Below are 19,329 nucleotides of genomic sequence, written 5' to 3' on the forward strand. Positions count from 1 at the left end.
GACTTCCATGCCCTCGGCAGAGTGGGAGGGAGAGTTGAAACATTGGGCCACAGGGTGATGTGGTTGATTGGTGCCATTGGTTAGGGTGTCATGGAGATGTTCCCTAAAGCGCTTTGCTAGGAGGCGTCCAGTCTGCCCAGTGTAGAGGAGACCGCATTGGGAGCAAGGGATACAGTAAATGATATTGGTGGATGTGCAGGTAAAACTTTGATGGATGTGGAAGGCTCCTTTAGGGCCTTGGATGGAGGTGAGGAAGGAGGTGTGGGCGCAGGTTTTGCAATTCCTGCGGTGGCAGGGGAAGGTGCCAGGATGGGAGGGTGGGTTGTTGGGGGGTGTGGACCTGACCAGGTAGTCACGGAGGGAATGGTCTTTGCGGAAGGCGGAAAGGGGTGGGGAGGGAAATATATCCCTGGTGGTGGGTATGTTTGGAGGTGGCGGAAATATCGGTGGATGAGTTGGTTTATAATAGGTTTGAGATTTTTGCAATAATAAAAGCTTCATTCCAAAAAAGGTGCAGGAGTCCAAAAATCAACTCTGAACACTTTTAAATTCCTTATCTAAGGAAAGGCATGCTGACTTTGCAGGCAGTATAGAAAAGATTTCAAGATATGGATTAACTGAGTAGGTTGGGCTTGTACTCATTGCAGTTTAGGAGAATGAGAGGCAACCTTATTGAAACACACAAGATTCTGAGAAACCTGCCAGGGTAGATAAAGACACAGGTTGTTGCCCTTTTTGGGAGATTCTAGGACTAAACAGTATATTCTAAGAATAAAATGTTCTCATGTAAGAAAAGATGAGGAGGAATTTCTTCTCAAAGTGTATTGAATCTATGAAATTCTTTATTGGATCATTTGTTGTATTCAAGGTTGATCTAAAGAGATTTTCAATCAGTAAGAGAACCAAGGATTATGTGGAAAAGGCAGGAAAGTGGAGTTGAAGATTATCAGTTCACCCATGATCTCATTGAATGGCAGAGCTGACTCAATGGGCTGATTGGTTTATGACTACTCCTATGTGTTATTGTCTTAGAGGTCCCCAAGGAAACGTGGACCTATCATTTTGCAAGGATTCGGTATGGGACAAGGTTGTGTTTTGTACATTTATGTTTCATGAAGACAGCTATCCATATAAACCATCAGCTATCTTCGGTCACATCTGCTTTTGGTAGTCCAGGCACGTGAAACACGATGTGACCAGATCAGACCCAACAGGCCCAGGTTTAGGAACAGGGAACAGACTTGTCAAAAGCACGAAAGAAAAAATGTCAAGTTGTCAAGGTGTTTAAAACTCCTGACTGTCAAATCCTTGAACAAAAATGTATGAAGCATTGAAAACATTCTGGCTATTTCACTCTATTCTTGAGAGCTACCATTACTGAATTAGTCCTGCATGACTGAATTCACAATCTTCTATTATTATTGCAGTATAGCTGTCATTTCACAATTTGATTAACAGTTTTAAGTGGTTATAGACTCATTGAAGTGGGATCACGAAGACTAATGCATGTTTTTATAAGCGATTGTGCACTTCAATGAAATGTTGTGGTTATAAGAGATTACCTAGTTGAAGGAAGTTAAATGTAGTGAATTTGTTTTATGAGTGGGAGTATTTTTAACATAGTGAACCCATCAAAAGACACTTAGGTTGTTATTTCATTTCATCTTTCCATGTGTCCTGTGGTCTGCCCATGATCAACGTAAGATCAACGAGTAATGGTGGAGGGGAAATGGGTTGGTGTACTATGTTGACATGATGTTTAGAATAGAGTGTAAGAGGATTTTGGAGTGGCTGGAGAGGCATAGGTCTACATAGAGACTATGAGGTATTGAAGCCATTGCGACACGATTTGCATGAAGGATGCAATGGGTATAGTGGCTGTGAGTGTTAAGAGCTGTATTTTGTTTTATTATCTTTTTGAAAATAAGTACTAGAGCACAAACGCAGATCTTCTGTACAGATTCCCACCCCCACACCATACACTTGGCAGCCTCTGCACTCTTTCAATGTTGCCAGGCTCAATGTTGACCCTGTAATGAAAATTCCAACATCCATGACCATGTCTCTCAAGTCCGATATGCAGAAGCAGGAAATATCCTGCTTTTGATAGCCTGATGGAATATAGATTGTTCTCGGATTTAGGGAAGCCCTGATAGGAACTGAATTGGGCACTGTCGGTTAACATGGAAGGTGACTCTCATGATGTTGGTTTAGATGATGAAATGGAGGAATCCAAAGAAGTTTGATCTACAAAGAAAATATGACGGAATTAGGACAGGAAACCATTGGTCAACATATCCCTGAGAACCTCACGAGGGCAGTTCAATGTTAAAAGCATACTTGGAAACTGACATTGATGACAAGGAAAGGAAAACCATGATGTGGAGGTACTGGTGGTGGCTGGAGTGAACAAAACCAAAAGTCACATGACATCAGGTTACAATCCAACAGGTTTATTTAAAATCACTATTGTTTGAAGTGCTGCTCCGTCATCAGATAAGCGCACAGGCACGGAATATACAAGTTGAGAGATAATGGCAAGTTAATTCCAGGCAATTAAGAGTGTCAACAGATAAGTACAAATACAGTCTGTTGATCTTCCGTAATTACACCGGCACCACTCCCCACCTCTTCCTCCGCTACATTGATGACTGCATTGGCGCCACCTCGTGCTCCCGTGAGGAGGTTGAGCAATTCATCAACTTCACCAACACATTCCACCCTGACCTTAAATTTAACTGGACCATCTCTGACACCTCCCTCCCCCTCCTGGACCTCTCCATCTCCATCAGTGACGACCGACTTGACACTGACATTTTCTACAAACCCACCGACTCCCACAGCTACCTGGATTACACCTCTTCCCACCCTACCTCTTGCAAAAATGCCATCCCATATTCCCAATTCCTCCGCCTCCGCCGTATCAACTCCCAGGAGGAGCGGTTCCACCATAGAACACACCAGATGGCCTCCTTCTTTAAAGACCGCAATTTCCCTTCCCATCTCTCTCTCTCTCTCTCACACACACACACACACAAAACGTTTAGCGTCCTGAATTTATCTTTCCTCCACAGAATTGGAGTTACTTCCTGACAACATCAGAATGTGCTGCCTGGAAATGTGATGGAGGCAGGTTCAATTAAGCCATTACAGAGGACCATCGGAAGGTTATCCAAATAGAAACAAGGGAAAAGGCAGGCGGATGGCTCTCAGTCATGTTGCTCATTTAGTGAGCCAGTGTAGACATGATGGGCTGAACAGCCTCCCTCTGTACTGTAACGAGTCTGTGTTTCTGCTCACCTACTATGGACAGATCAGGTGACAGATTTCTTTAATCAGAAAGGAAAGTGGAGTTGAGGATCAGTCACAATCTTATGGAAGAATGGTGAAGCATGCTTGATGGGCTGAATGGTCCTGATACAAAGTTTTATGGACAAAGTTTTAGTGGGCGGCGTGGTGGCTCAGTGGTTAGCACTGCTGCCTCACTGCGCCAGAGACCCGGGTTCAATTCCTGCCTCAGGCGACTCTCTGTGTGGAGTTAGTACATTCTGCCTGGGTTTCCTCCGGGTGCTCCGGTTTCCTCCCACAGTCCAAAAATGTGCAGGTTAGGTGAATTGGTCAGCCACATTTGCTTATGCTACTTTCTCCCCACCCCCACCCTCCTCTAGCTTATCTGTCCACACTTCAGGCTCATTGCCTTTATTCCTGATGAAGGGCTTTTGCCTGAAACGTCGATTTCGCTGCTCCTTGGATGCTGCCTGAACTGCTGTGCTCTTCCAGCACCACTAATCCAGAATCTGCTATAACCATGTTTCCTCAATGCAAAATGGTTTTAACGCTTTTGAATAACTTCGACAATTATTTGTATAACATGCACTTTGCTTACCTGTATTGGCTATAACATGATTCCAGCCCCATTAGTTTAAATGGCGCGGCTATTGCATGGTTTTCTTAAAACTCAAGGTCACACGAGATCAGAACTATCACGTTATATCAGAGCCCACTATAGTGTGAATGGAGTGTCGACAGACTGAATAACAAGCCTTGCAGGTGATCAGAAGTGTCAAATAGTGTGACTAAAGTGTCAACAACTGAATAACAAGTGAAGGGTTGGCCTATGAACTGATTAATCAAGGCAGAGAGATAATTACGCATAATCAAAAATAAGATGGTGCTCGAGACAAACCAAATGGTTAGAATAACATGGGTAGGTATCAAGGAAAGAAAAGCTGGGGTATTAATTGAAAAGGATGTGCAATGACGATCCCAGTGCAGGAGGAGAAACACTGTAAGCACTTGAACAACTCGGTTGCATGAAGCACTAGGGGGAGTCGACAGCATAGTGCTATTATTGATGGACTGTTAATCCAGAGACCCAGATAATGTTCTGGGGACCCAGGTTTGAATCCTGCCTTGGCAGATGGCAGATTCTGAATTCAATAAAAATCTGGAATTAAGAGTCTAATGACGACCATGAATTTGTTGTCGATTGTCAGGAAAACGCCATTTGGTTCACTAATTTCAGGCAGAATGTTAACTTCCTGAAAGCAGGATGAAAATTGGAAATTAAATTGGCAGAAGATTGAAAGTAAATTTTGCTTTCTAATGGCAAGTGGTAGAAACCTATTTTTAATCCATCTGCACGTTGTGCACACATTCTAAAGCACAACAAGGAACGAGTAATTTGCCTGCTTCGCATTTGTGGTTAATGTCAGGGAGAAAAGATGGTTTAAGTACATCCAGTGCTGCTTCCGAAGGAGAGGAACCAACTGTCTGTGACACAGGGCCAAGATATACTGAAGACCAGAATACTGACAAGAGCCATCAGAAGGGTGTAGTGATATTATTGCTGCATTGTTAATCCAGAGACCCAGGCAATGTTCTGGGGACCCGGGTGTGAATCCTGCCACGGCAGATGGGAGAATTTGAATTCAATAAATATCTGGAATTCAGAGTCTAATGAGGAGCATGAAACCATTGCTGAATGTAAGGAAAAATCCATCTGGTTCACTAATGTCCTTTAAAGAAGGAAACCGCCATTCTTATCTGGTCTGGCTACAATGTGATCAACTCTTAACTGTACTCTCGGCACTAGGAGATGGACAATAATGATTCCCTAGCCAGTGATGCCCCATCCCATGAACGAATTTTAAAAAATGTCAGAAAGGTTGACTAGGAATTGTTAAGTTGCTAGGTTGAAGGTGATTGAATCAGGGATTGTGTGGGAAGAGGACTAGCAAAGTAATTAAGGAATGAGGAAAACAAAGGTCTATAGAAAGGTTATGTTGAGGGGGAAACATAAAAAAAAGAGCATTTTGGACCCTCAAGCGTGTCTCACTATTCCCCAAGATCATGGCTGAACTAGTGCAAGTCGCCTCTGTGCCATTAGAGCCTCAACTCTTTGGTATTTCAAAAATATATTTAAATTTTATTTTAAGAGAAGGTGCTGATCCAGCCTCCGCAATAGTCTGACTTCCAGTCATTCACTACTCTCTGGGAGAAGAAATTTCTTTGCACCTCAGTTTTAAATAAAAGTCTATTATTCTGTAACCATGTCTTCTCATTCAAGATAACTCCAGTAGTGGAAACACCTTCTCAACATTTATCCTGTCAACCCCTCACAATCTTATTTATTTCATGAAGACCACTACTCAACTTCATAAGCACCAATGAATATAAGCTTAACTTGTTTAGACATTCTTGATAAATCAACTCCTTCATTATAGGAATCAGCTATATGAATTTTTTGAATTGTCTCCATTGTCAGTACATCCTTTCTTAAACAAGGGGACAAAATCTGTACACGGATATTTCAGGTGTGGCCTCACCAAATATAGCTGTAACAAGACCTCCCAACTTTGAAACTCAACCTCCTTACAAGCCAAAATGCCATTTGCCTTTTGAGTTACTTGCTGTCCTTACTTGCTAATGTTGAGTTTCACACACAGGAATACCTAGATCCCTCTGCACTGCACTTTTTAAAAAAAAAGTTGCAATTCCAAACCATTTAAATAATAGTCTGCATTCTGATTCTTCCTACCAAAGTTCATGATCTCTCATTTTCCTCATTAAATTCATCTCCAAGACTTGCCCACTCTCACAATGTAGTTGGAAGGGGTGCGGTGGTAAGAGGATAAAGTGGTGTAAATCATTCACTGATGAAGGCCATGATGTGGAGGAACTGGTTTTGGGCCGGGGTGGACAAAGTTATAAATCACATAAACCAGCTGGACTATAAACCGGATGTTATTTGGAAGCACTAGCTTTCAGACCGCTGCTCCTTCATCAGGTAGCTGTGGAACTATAGCCTGCAGGTTGTGTGCTTTTTGAGCAAAATAGAATGTGTCTGAAAATGTAATTCTGCAAATGCAAATTCACTACATAGACTTGTGTGTGCGCATGCATGAGAGAAAGACAGTGTGTTTTTGCATGTGTGCATGCTTGGTAAAGTGTGTGAGAGTGTGATGGAGTATAAGCCTGTGAGGTGTGTGAGAGGATGTGTGCATGGGTGAGTGTGTAGAGTGTGCATGTATATGTGTATGAGGAGAGTGTGTGTGTATATGAAAGGGTCTGTGTGATTGTGAGAGTATGTAAGAGCATGTGCGTGTATGAGAGAGTGTATAGTGCAGTGGGGCTACCTGTAGTGTGACATAAACCCAAAGTCCCGGTTGAGGCCATCCTCATGGGCTCCGAACCTGGCTATCAGCCTCTGCTCAGCCATTCTGCATTGTTGCGTATCCTGAAGTCTGCCTTGAAGGACGGTCACCCGAAGATCCGAGACTGAATGTCCCTGACCGCTGAAGTGTTCCCCGAATGGGAGGGAACGTCCCTGTGTGGTGATTGTTGCAGGGTGTCCATTCATCCGTTGTCCTAGCTTCGGCTTAGTCTCATCAATGTACCATGCCTCGGGGCATCCTTGCCTGCAGCGTATGAAATAGACAATGTTGGCTGAGTCATATGAGTATCTGCCACATACATGGTGGGTGGTGTCCCCATGTAATGGTGGTATCCATGTCGACACTCTGACATGTCTTGCAGTGGTTGCCATGACAGGGTTGTACTGTGTTGTGGTCCAAGTTTTCCTGAAGGATGGGCCATTTGCTGCGAACAATGATCTGTTTAAAGGTTGTTTAAAGGCAAGAAGTGGAGGCGTAAGGAAGGTCTTGGCGAGGTGCTCATCCTCATCGATAATGTGTTGCAAGCTGCAAAGAACATGGAAAATCTTCCCATTCCAATCCAATCCAATCCAATGATCTCCAATCAAATACATATTCACTCACCTTATTCATTTAAAGTCTATACCTGCAAATATATGTGAATATCCATTTTCTGCTGCAAAAAGTGGGGCATACCTTCACATTTCCCACTAACTCTATTGCAATCAACTGGGCTTTCCCAGATGTTGCAACATGTAATTCTACTGCAGCCAGGTTTAGGGGACACCAAAAAAAATGGGCAATAGCATTGCATTGGGAAATTTTTCACCAGCAGTTACAATGAACACGGTCCTGTCATGTACACAGCATCATTGTTGACTGGAAGATGCAGGCCAGTGGCAACATAGTGAGCATTTGATCTGAAGTTTGAGGCTGAAGGATGTAGAACTGAAGGTGGACAGAAAGAGGATGCGGCACAGGGTTAGGGGGATAAGGAAAAGTTAACTTATATAACCTTTAATGAAGACAGAAGATATAAACATTGTATGATGTCACTTGCAGCGAGAGCCACAACACTCCATGAAGGTTTGCATGAGGTATGTTTTGTAGCCACACTCAAAAAGTAAACAGTGCACTCAACAATTTTCATATTATGTAACACATTTCTTATTTCAGCAGTCAGGGAACACGTAACCCTGGCACAGAACCAGGTTATTTTCTATCCTTAAATGACATTGGCTGTCAGGCACATTCCAGTTAGAGTCTCTGTACAATAGAAAGCCTGGCTGCCTTGTTAGCTGCTTAGTTCATGACTGCTGATGGGAACTGCACTTCTCCATAATGAGATGAAATAGGTCAAAACACAGCATGAGAGCTGCACTCTCAAAGATTTAGAGCAGCATGACTGTTTCTCACATGATTCTCTGAGATATCCATCAATTGAGATGTTGAGCATTACAGATTTAAAATTCTTAATTTGCGTCATCACACAAAATACTTCACTGTCTGCTATATTTGTAAACAATTTTCCACACTGATAACCAAAGTTCAAAGCAACCAGTTGCTTTTATGTTCACTGAACTTTTTCTCAAACACAACTAGGTATGATGAACAGTACAACAAAAAAAAAAGGATCAAATAATTTACTTTCTTTGTGGGTTTGGAAATGCCATGGGATTTTTAACATCCACCCAAAGAAGGGTGTGCCTTCAAATTTGTGCCTGATCCAAAAAAAAAAATACTCCACCAGTACTGTGCCAATTTTCATCATATACTCAAGTCCTGAATTAGTATTTGAATTCATGACATCCAACAAACTGAGAACTGACAATTTTGTATTTATGTGTCATTACATTTGAAACATTTTCCAAATGAAGTGCTATGGGGAATCAAACAATATTGAGACTTGCAAATACAACAGATAAAAAAATGATTCCCCTTTATCTCTGAAAAAAAATCAGATGAGTGAAGCGAGGAATATTGAAATGTTACCTTTGATTAGTGGTACTATGAATTTCCATATAACACTACTTTTCAGTTTTTAAACTTTGTATATACAGACAAAACACATATTACATATGAGATAACCTCCTACATGACTTATTTTCTTACTTAGCAGCAAGCTATGATAAAACACCACAAAAGTCAATGAGGCAAACAAGTTTGACCAGATGCATCCGAGGTGTCTGCTGTGCAACAGAGTGAGAACATAAGCATGTGTGTGTGGGTGGAAAGGAGATTGAGTTTGTATGAGAGAGAATTCATAAAAATAGAAAACACACAAACCTGGTTCCTTTAAAGCAGTAAGAACAGATTTTCCACTGTCGTGTTCTGAATAAGTAAACCTCATGACACAGTCATTTTCAGTCTTGTACAGACAGAGAACTGCATCCTGATCGTCTGTTTCTGAAAAAGGATGGGAACAATCTTCAGCCCTCAGGCAAGAGCCAGCTACAACTTCAACAAAACAGGAAGGCTAAAAGCCCAATTGTTTTCTGTGAAATGCAGAGCCAGTATCAGTGATCCAATTATCCTTAATAAGAACAATGTTCTTTTTACTAGTCTCTACATACTGCTGATGCTATTTTAGTTTTTGCGCAACTTTGTAGTTTTGTCAAGTTTGGAGGAAGCAGACTTTCCACGCATCTGTAATTCATTAGGATTTCAAGATAAACTTCTGAAATATAATGGAGTAGCATAACTATTATAGAAAAGCCACAACCTAGGAACATTCTCAGACACATTACTAGATTATAAATGCCTTAAATCTCAATCAAATTAAGAGGCTTGGTTCAAAAAATGACAAGAATCCATTGTTTAAAAAGTGCAATCTTGGTCCATTCAAGTCAACGTTCCAACTCTTAAAGTCTCATTATTAATGGTTCATTCCAAGTGCAAAGATAACTAATTTATCATTAGAAATAGAATACTGAGATTTTATCATTTACTAAAATCATGACCATAATTCAGAGATTTTGACATAAATTACTTTAATTTTAAAAAAATTATAAACAGCATGTCCTGTTCACCGGGTTCAACTCGTCAGTAATTCTCAGTGGTTTACTAACATACCCAAAATGCAACACTGGCCATAATAAACAGGAATGGCATTCTACCAGTAAGTAAAATTGAGTATTTAATGCTGTGATTTGGAGACTAGATTCAATTTGTTATTTTGTGTGCAAACATTATTCAGGTTCAAGGATAACTACAAAGGATGCTGTAGTGACTTGAACCAGAGCCAGCTGCATCTCATTGACTATGAAATCCTGGTTTGGGGTTGTTAACCTGGGCCAATCAGGGAGTCTTGGCCGAGAGGTATAAACAAGAGATTACCCGGGTGTTTTCCTATCTTCCTGGTGGTGGAATTTGAATAAAGATTGGTGCACTTTGTGTCTTTCACTGTGTCTCCCACCTGCACACACACACCATGGGTGCTGGGGATAAAATAAGCACTACCGCACTTAGGTGGTAGTGTGGGGGTTAAAAAAAAGAAAAAGAAAGAAAAAAAAACAAGAGATTTAGAAGGTCTCATCAGTCTATGGATTGGTTTGGAGGTGGTTGGTCAGAGCCCATGTACAGTGCACTTGCAAATAAAGGGTGACTTGGTGACAGGATATTGTCTCTGTGGCAATGAGAGAAAGCAGTATGTGCCTGAAGAAAGTTAGCTTGCAACGGTAATCTTTGAGTTGGGGCAAACATTTCTAGTATCATGTCTTTATTCGGGAAACTTGACTTGTGTGATCCTGCAAAGACTGTGCAGAGACATCTGGAAAGAATGCAATATTTCTTCCAGGCAAATGCCATTGGGGGAGTTGAAAAGCAATGAGTAATCCTTCTGACTGCTTGTGGATCTGCAACATTTTCAGTTACTAGGAGCTTAGCTTTCCTTAGCTTTCCTTGAGGCACCAGATACTAAACCTTTTCAGATTTAGTTAAAGAATATTAGGACCCCAAACATCCTCTAATTCTGAGATGCTATCAGTTTTACTCAACTGTTCAAGAACCAGGGGATCTTGTATCTGGATTTTTGACGATACTGGCGGAGGCATGTGATTTGGGATACCCCTGAATAAGATGCCGAGATACCATTTGGTATATGGATTAACGATGCATCCATGTTAAAGTGCCTACTAGCTGAAGCCGAACTGAACTTCAAACAGGGATTATAATGGCTTTGTCATCAGAAAATGTGTCAAGTGGAGATTGGGAGCCACAAAGCATCCCAATCAAAATGGACACCTTTCTCTGTTTGACTGAGCTTGGGGAATATCACTTGGGTGTAGACAACCACAGAGTGTTACGCAAGGCATATCATGAGCAATGCACCCTAGGCCAGCCTCCAACAAAACTGAGCTCAGCCAATTGGTTAAAACATTCTTCAGGATTCGGACCGGCAAGCCATTGTAGTTGTTGCTAGCATGTGGGCTCAAGACATCCAATGAAGACGTGACTCGAGTAAAAGAACTCAGAAGCTGATTTCCAGGAGAGACCACACCCTGGAAAGTTCCCCTAAATGTAGGCACGGTGGCTCAGTGGTTAGCACTGCTGCCTCACAGCGCCAGGTCCCAGGTTCAATTCCAGCCTCGGGCGACTGTCTGTGTGGAGTTTGCACATTCTCCCCGTGGGTTTCCTCCGGGTGCTCTGGTTTCCTCCCACAGTCCAAAGATGTGCAGGTTAGGTGAATTGGCCATGCTAAATTGCCCATAGTGTTAGGTGCATTAGGTGGGTTACTCTTCGGATGGTAGGTGTGGACTGGTTGGGCCAAAGGGCCTGCTTCCACACTGTAGGAGAATTGAATCTAATATAATCTAAATTGCCCATAGTGTTAGGTGTATTAGTCAGTGGTAAATATAGGGTAGGGGAATGGGTCATCGGAGGGTTGGTGTGGACTTGTTGGTCCGAAGGGCCTGTTTCCATACTGTAGTGAATCTAATCAAATTGCTGAGCAAAATCCAAATCGGAACCAATTAAAATAAACGTCTGTTTAAATATTCACTGCTTTTCATGAGGGCAATACCGTTGCAGCAGTAGGCTGAACAAAATCTTTAACAAGATTCGATCTGGCTCCCAACCCTGAAGTTTATGCAAGACCTCAGCCAGACTGAGAACTTACACCAGGGAACTGTTACAGATTAAGTATACGACTTCAGTTCCAGTTTGCTCCGAGAAGCAGTTGGTGCAGTTACCACTGGGGCTTGGGCCCAAGCTTGATGGCACAAAATTGGTTGAGAAAGACTCACCGAGGTTGACGCAACATTTTTCAACTAGAAAAGGCTGCCTCCGGAAGTCCTAATGAAATACCCAGGAATGTTTCAGGAAAGGCTTGGGGCTAACAAAAGGGGCCAATGATGATGACCAGGAAGCATTTCCATGATTCTGCAAGGTGCTATTTGCCTGATGGGCAAAAGTAGAGGTGTCAATCAGAATGCTGGAAAACGAAGGAATCCTCAAACCAGTGCAGTTTGTGGAAAGCCTGATGGTCCAGTTTGTCTTTGTGGGTTTTTTAAGCAAACAGTAAACCACTTTGCAGCTGGATAAATTCCCAATCCCTCCTACAGAGAACTTGTGTGAGAAACTGGTGGCAAGGGCGGGGGGGGGGGGGGCGGTACTTCACAAAGCTGGACATGTGCCATGTGTACTTGCAATTACACCTAGATGAGGAGTCCCAGAACATTCCATAATTAACACCCATACAGATTTGTAAAAATATACAAGACTGCTGTTTAGCGGATCATCAGCCTGCATCCTTTTCCAGTGGACAGTGGAGAACATTTTACGACGTCTTCTACAGGTTGCCCTTTATCTGGATGATGTGCTAATAATTGGGAAGACCAATATAGAGCACTTGGAGAACTTGTACGCACCTTAGAAGGGAAAAGTGTGTGTTCCAGGTGCTCCAAGTGACCAACTTGGGTTACAAAGTTGACAAAACCGGGTTACACCCATTGGAAGATAAGGTGAGGGTGATCAAAAATGCCTGGGCTCCTATGTCTGTACTAGATCTTAGGTCTTTCCTCGGATTAGTGAATTATTACGGGAAATTTATACATACATTGCCTCCACCTTGACACCCTTTCATCTGCTATTGAAAAATCAGCTTTGGAAATGGTTGCATTGCCAAGTAGTATTATTTAGGGAAGTGAAAAGCAGCAATTGTCAGCTAAGATATTGACTTTCTACGATCCCAAGCGAGAGGTGGTGCTGACGTGCGATACCCCGCTGCACGGTATCAGGATAGTGTTGGCCCACCAGTGGCCCAATGGAGAGGACCGCTCGATAGCATACGCTTTCCGGACTTTGGCTGATGCCGAATGTAAATATACCCAAACAGAGAAGGAAGGTTTGGCGGTCATCTTTGGTGTGAGGAAGTTCCAACAGTACCTTTTCATGGATGTAAGTTTGTCAAAGTAACAGATCACAAATCCCTGCTCAGGCTACTAAAAGATGATAAGGCTCTGCTGCCCATAACCTCTGGTCAAATTCAGCAGTGAGCCCTTTATTCTGTGCATACAAATATAAAGTTAGAACACCATCCAGGAAGCCAAGTGATGAATACGGATGCCTTGAGCAGCTTCCTACTGGCAGATACTCCACCTGTGGTGCGTCCACTGAAAGAGTCCGTTGTAGTTTTAAACTTTCTGGACACCAATATATTTGAGGCGCAAATGGCACAATAGGGTACCTAAGAATATTAGACAAAGTAATGAGGTAAAGGCAGAAAATATCCCCTGGCTATGACGGCTTGCATCCTAGGATCCTAAAAGAAGTAGCTACAGACATAGTGGATGTATTGGCTATAATTTTCCAAATTCACTGGATTCTGGAGAAGTATCATGGAATTAGACAACTGCTAATATGACACACCTATTCAAAAAAGAATGCTTAGCTTATCATCGATTGTTGGAAAAGTATTGGAATCAATCATAAGTAAGTACAATATTAGCAGCATATTTGGAAAATCATAATCTAATCAAGCAGAGTAAGCATTGCATCATGAAAGGGAAATAGTGTCTGACTAATTTATTGGAGTTTTTTTGAGGAAGCTTCAACCAGAGTTGATAGAGAGGAGTAGATATGCTGTGTTTGAATTTCTAGAAGGCATTTGACAAGGTACTTTGCAAAAGATTATATCATAAGAGCCCATGGTGTTGGATATAAGGTATCAGTATAGAAAGGCTCATGGCACGAAGCAACAAGTGTGGAGGAGGGATTCTTTTTCAGGTTGGCAACCCATGACCAGTGGAGTTCCACAAGGATCAATGACAGGACCTCAACTGTTTACAATATTTATTAATGTCTTCATGAAGGGAAATGAATGTACTGTCACCAAATTTGCAGATGACAATAAAATAGACAGCAAGGCAGATTGTGAGGGGAATACAAACAGCTTTATAGGGAGATATTGATAGATTCAGTAAGTGGGCAAAAAATTGCCAAATGGAGGTCAATGTGGCAAAATGTGAAGTTGTTCATTTTGGACGGGAGAGCAAAAGAACAGAGTTGTGTTGAAATGGAGAAAGCTGCAAAAATCTCAACACAAAGAATTGGGAATACTTGTCCATGAAACACATCTAGGTAATCAGGAACTCTAATGGAATGTTGGCCCTTTATCAAGGAGGTTGAAGTATAAGAGTAAGGAAATCTTACTGTAGCTGTACAGTGCTAGTGAGACTACATTTGGGATACTATGAGTAGTTTTGATCCCCTTGTTTAACAAAGATATTTCATTGAAGGTAGTCCAGAAAAGGTTCATTGAGATGATCCTTGGTATGGAGGAATTGGCTTATGTTTAAAGGTGTTGGGAATCTATAGTCTCTGCAATCCAGAAGAATGAAAGTTGATCTCATTGAAACATATAGGATTCTTAAGGGTTTGACATGACATAGAACATAGAAGAATACAGCGCAGTACAGGCCCTTCGGCCCTCGATGTTGCGCCGATCCAAGCCCACCTAACCTACACTAGCCCACTATCCTCCATATGCCTATCCAATGCCCGCTTAAATGCCCATAATGAGGGAGAGTCCACCACTGCTACTGGCAGGGCATTCCATGAACTCACGACTCGCTGAGTAAAGAACCTACCCCTAACATCTGTCCTATACTTACCCCCCCTTAATTTAAAGCTATGCCCACTTGTAATAGCTGACTCCATACGTGGAAAAAGATCATCTGAAGCTTCCCTCACACCCACCTCAGTCCTGAACATTATACCCAAAAAGTTGACTTCTCCATCTCCTGATGCTGCCTGACATGCTGTGGTCTTGCAGCCTCCTGCTTGTCTACCTTGGATTCCAGCATCAGCAGTTTTTTGACTTTAATTCTTTAGATGGCAAGACTGTTCTATGAAGTGAGATTGGGCAAACTGGACCGTATTCTCTATTGTTTCAAAGAATGAAATATGATCTCAGAAACTTACAAAATATTTCAAGGGGTAAATATCACAGATACAGGCTCCTGATTGGGAAGTCTAGAACTGGGGTACACAATTTAAAAATAATGTAATGGCTACTTTAGTTCTAAGTGCAATATTCCAAAACCAAAAAGAATTCCCTTCTCTATTCCACATCGGTTTTGACTTAGCTGCGGCTTCAATTTCCAGTTTTAAGACTTTGATAGCCTCATCTTCATTTGTCATATAACTGAGCTTTCAGCTTCATACAAACCTTTCCCAAGTTATGGGTGTTACTCCACGCTCCCACAAGAAATTTTAGAAGCTTCTATCTGAAAGCCTAAAGCATTATGCAGAAGGGATGCCCCAATGGTATTATTACTAGACTATTGATCCAGAGACCCATGTATTGCTCTGGGGAGCCACATTTGAATCCTGCCTGAGCAGATGGTGGAATCTGAATTCAAAAATCTTGAATCAATAGCATAATGATGATCATGAAATTACTGTTGTTTGTCAAATAAATCTGTCTGTCCACCAATGTTCATTTGAGAAGAAAATTGCCACCTGTCTGGCCTATATGTGACTCCAGACTCAGAGCAATGTAATCGACTCTTAACTGCCATATAGGCATTATATGCTGGCCTAGTCAGCAATACCCAAATCTCGTGAATGAACAAAAAACTACAGATTACCTTTCCCACTTGTAAATTTTCCTTACATAAACATAACCTCATTATTCTAGAGTCTTTCTCCAATTGTGTTTTAAAAGAAATCACCATAGCTTCAGAAATCCTTACAGATAAATCAGCAAAACACTTTAGATACACACATCAAATCCACTTACCACTAGTTCAAATTCAAAATCTAAAACAAATTGTATCAAAATATGCATCAGATACAATACTTGCCATGATAGATAGCAACGTGCCAACTCCACAAGCACCAGGTAACAGTCGTCTCAAACAACAATCTAATCATCTTCCTCTCCTGCTAGCTTCATTTCTTCCTTATCCCAGCCCAGGACTGCCAGCATCGCTTGACACCCTGTTCCCTCCAATTAGCTGGCTCTATCCAGCCTCAACTTCCTTGCCCCCAAACCTGCTCCGGCCTCACCAGCTTTGCTTCCTTTCCAAGCCACGCATCCTAAGTCATGCCTCACCGCATCATAATTTCCCTGCCCCCAGCTTTAACTCTTGCCCTGTAGTGCACACTTATCTCTCTCCATCACTAGAGTAAAAGTCACCGAATTGTGGTCACTGTCCCCAAAGTGCTCACCTACCTCTAATTCTAACACCTGGCCTGGTTCGTTACCCGGAACCAAATCCAGTATGGCCTCACCTCTTGTTGGCCTATCTACATATTGTGTCAGGAAACCCTCCTGCACACATTGGACAAACAAATTCTGAGAGGATGTTCTCTACTGACAGGGAGACTACTGACAGCAGAAGGCATATTCTGACTAAAGGGGTGGCAATTTAAGTCAGAGATGAGAAGGAATTTATTCTATCAGAAGGTTGAAAGTCATTAGTCTTGCCAAGGAGTGGGGAAAGGTATTTGTGTATATTTAAGACTGCAATAAATACATTCTTGATCAGTAGGGGAATCAAGGGTCATGGGGAAAGGGGAGGTAAGCAGACATGAGGAACATTCAATCAAGTTCAAGGGGCTGAATGGGCTAATCATACCCTTATTTCTTATGGATTGCATCTCAACCACTTTAAAGGTGAAAGTAGCCATATAAAAGGTTATTGATTCTGGTTGTATTATCACTAAAAGCTCACTCGAACTTTGCAAAGTGCCATTTTAATTTGTGCATACTATCTTTTCTATTTACAGATAGACTGTTATCCCATTGCAGATCTTGCATCGTTGCAAAATCTCAAGGAATCAGCTAGAATGAGCATTAACAATGCATTTTTAAGGATAAACTTCATACTTACTATTAATAATTTGTGATGAGAAGGGCTTTTTTTGAAATCCTAAGGTTAAACAGTTCTTGTAAGATTGATTTGGAGAGGAAATTACTGTTTATTTAAGCTTGATTTCAAAATCTTACTTTATTTACTAACTGGGCAACAGTGCAACAAAGCAGTGGTCTGAAATTTGCAGGTCACTCCTGGATGGGAAAACAGGCAGGTAGACCCCTAAGTTAGAGTGCTGTGCCAACAGTGACATGCCCATCCCCACCTGCGATTCTAAAAATGGCCAAGGAATTTTATGATTTCTTTGTGGTTGGCTTATGAAGAGCTGGATTTCTTGTAAAATAATTCCAGCCTGCCACTGGAGGTTAAAAGTCTTAAAATGGATAAACACTGATGCAATCATGTGACTGATCTGCTGACTTCACGCTGATTTTGGGCACTATTTAAAATGTTGCTCTTAAGGACTCACTAAGGAGATTACTATTCAAGACTCAGTGTATGCCACATGACCCTGAAGTTAATTTTGAGCTCATCTCTGTGTTAGAGAGATTGGCCTTCAGAAGATGGAGTAACTATCATTGCTTTGGTTACTAATTATGATAGTTTCATAATAAATATAAACTACTAGATATTAAGAATAACTTGTGTGATAACTTTCTCATAAAGTTAAACTTCATATTGCTATGGTGGTTTCAGTGCAGCAGCATTGTCGGTACGATTCTTTCATTTACTCACTCACTCCCATTTTGTCATTAAGCACCAAGCATGAGCAGCAATTATGTAAGACTCAGAAAAAAGTGTTACTAGCTCACATTATAAGTGAACAAATCGGCTAATTTACACTTTCAAGTGCATTGCTTTAGGAAGATCTGTGCAATTCTAATTGTAAAATCATCAGGGGCATTCTCAGCAGGCTTGCAGCAGTATACGATTCCACCCAAAAATTTTAGAAAGCATGTCTAGACAATAAAAAAAATTGGATGAGAAAGGCGTACCTATTTCTCTGTTTATTAGTGTTGAGTATTCAGAAGTAAGAGCTGGAGATGGAGAATGGGATTAGGAATCTGGAGAGTTGCACAAAGACGATCTCCTGTTTATCTTTTTTTTTACCAGGTAGTAACAGCCAGTCAGTCAGTGTGGCAGTGGGGAAAAAAAAAGTCGATATCTCTGTGTAATCTCCTGTTTATATTGGCCCAGGTTAACAACCCCGATCAAAGATCTCGCAGTGATCCATCTGGTTCCAATCGCTACATCAATGCCCCCCACTAAGTCTAGGGATGTAGGCCTGGTCTTTCCCTTGTAGTTTTCCCTACAACACTTTCAGCCCAGATCCAGTCCCTCTGATTCAGATTCAGACAGGTGGCATATATCTGACTGTAGTCCATCTCTTGCACCTGGAGTGTCTTGGGAGTGTCTCCTCTTCTTCTGGCGGCAACAATATCGAGGCTGCACCCATCTCGGACTCTGACATTTCCTCGACTCTAAACAGAAGGGGAGAACCTATAGTTTCTGACAGGCCTTCTGGCTATTCTGAGGGACCAGGTATGTTTTGCTCCTGCTTTCCCGTGCTCCACAAGTTTTATCAGGACTATGTCACCTACCCAAACTTTGAAAGTCATGGAACCTGACCTTGCATCAACCTTGCCTCGTACCCATAAGAGGCCATTTCCATGGTTCCGGTATCAAACTTCATCATCCAAATTAAACTGTCTCTCTTGTTTAGAAGAGCCTTGTGGCTGGCATTGGCAGTCCTGCTGCCGTTTCACCGTCTGCCCTAGGTCTAGGAATATCAGGGTTAACCTGTTGTGGAACCTTCTCCACATCAGCAACTTGGTCGGAGGTATCCCTGTTGTTGGGTGAGGGATGGTCCTTATTTGGACAGGAATCAGGACAATTTGGTATCAAGTGACAGTAAAGGTAAAAACAATGACCACAGATGTTGGAAACCAGATTCTCGATTAGAGTGGCGCTGGAAAAGCACAGCAGTTCAGACAGCATCCAAGGATCAAGAAAATCGATGTTTCGGGCAAAAGCCCTTCATCAGGAATACAGCTGAATGTCGATTTTCCTGCTCCTTGGATGCTGTCTGAACTGCTGTGCTTTTCTAGCACCATTCTAATCCAGAATCAAGTGACAGTGTAGATTGCTTCTTTAAGCCTGCTTTCGATGTTTGGACCAAACTTTCAGCTACACCATTGCACGATGATCTAGCTGAATCGCAAATGATGCTTTCACAGCTTCTCAATTGTCATCAGAGTTTGCCAAACCAACTTTATGGACATCCAACCACTTTGAATTGGCATCCACAATGACCGGGAGCATTGAGATCATGAAACAATAGGCATAGTCGACAT

General features: G+C 41.8%; 1 protein-coding gene across 3 annotated transcripts in view; it reads right to left on the bottom strand.

Annotated features, from left to right (window-relative positions):
- itgb5 (integrin, beta 5) overlaps positions 1-19,329 on the bottom strand; it is a 136,300-nt gene that overhangs the window by 3,592 nt on the left and 113,379 nt on the right. For all 3 annotated transcript variants that reach the window (XM_043693954.1, XM_043693953.1, XM_043693955.1), the window contains one exon: positions 8,943-9,062. In XM_043693954.1, coding sequence (XP_043549889.1) covers positions 8,943-9,062 — 120 coding nt within the window. The remainder of the gene's footprint in view (positions 1-8,942; positions 9,063-19,329) is intronic.

This window comes from Chiloscyllium plagiosum, chromosome 7 (assembly GCF_004010195.1).
Source record: "Chiloscyllium plagiosum isolate BGI_BamShark_2017 chromosome 7, ASM401019v2, whole genome shotgun sequence".
Classification (NCBI taxonomy): Eukaryota; Metazoa; Chordata; class Chondrichthyes; order Orectolobiformes; family Hemiscylliidae; genus Chiloscyllium; species Chiloscyllium plagiosum.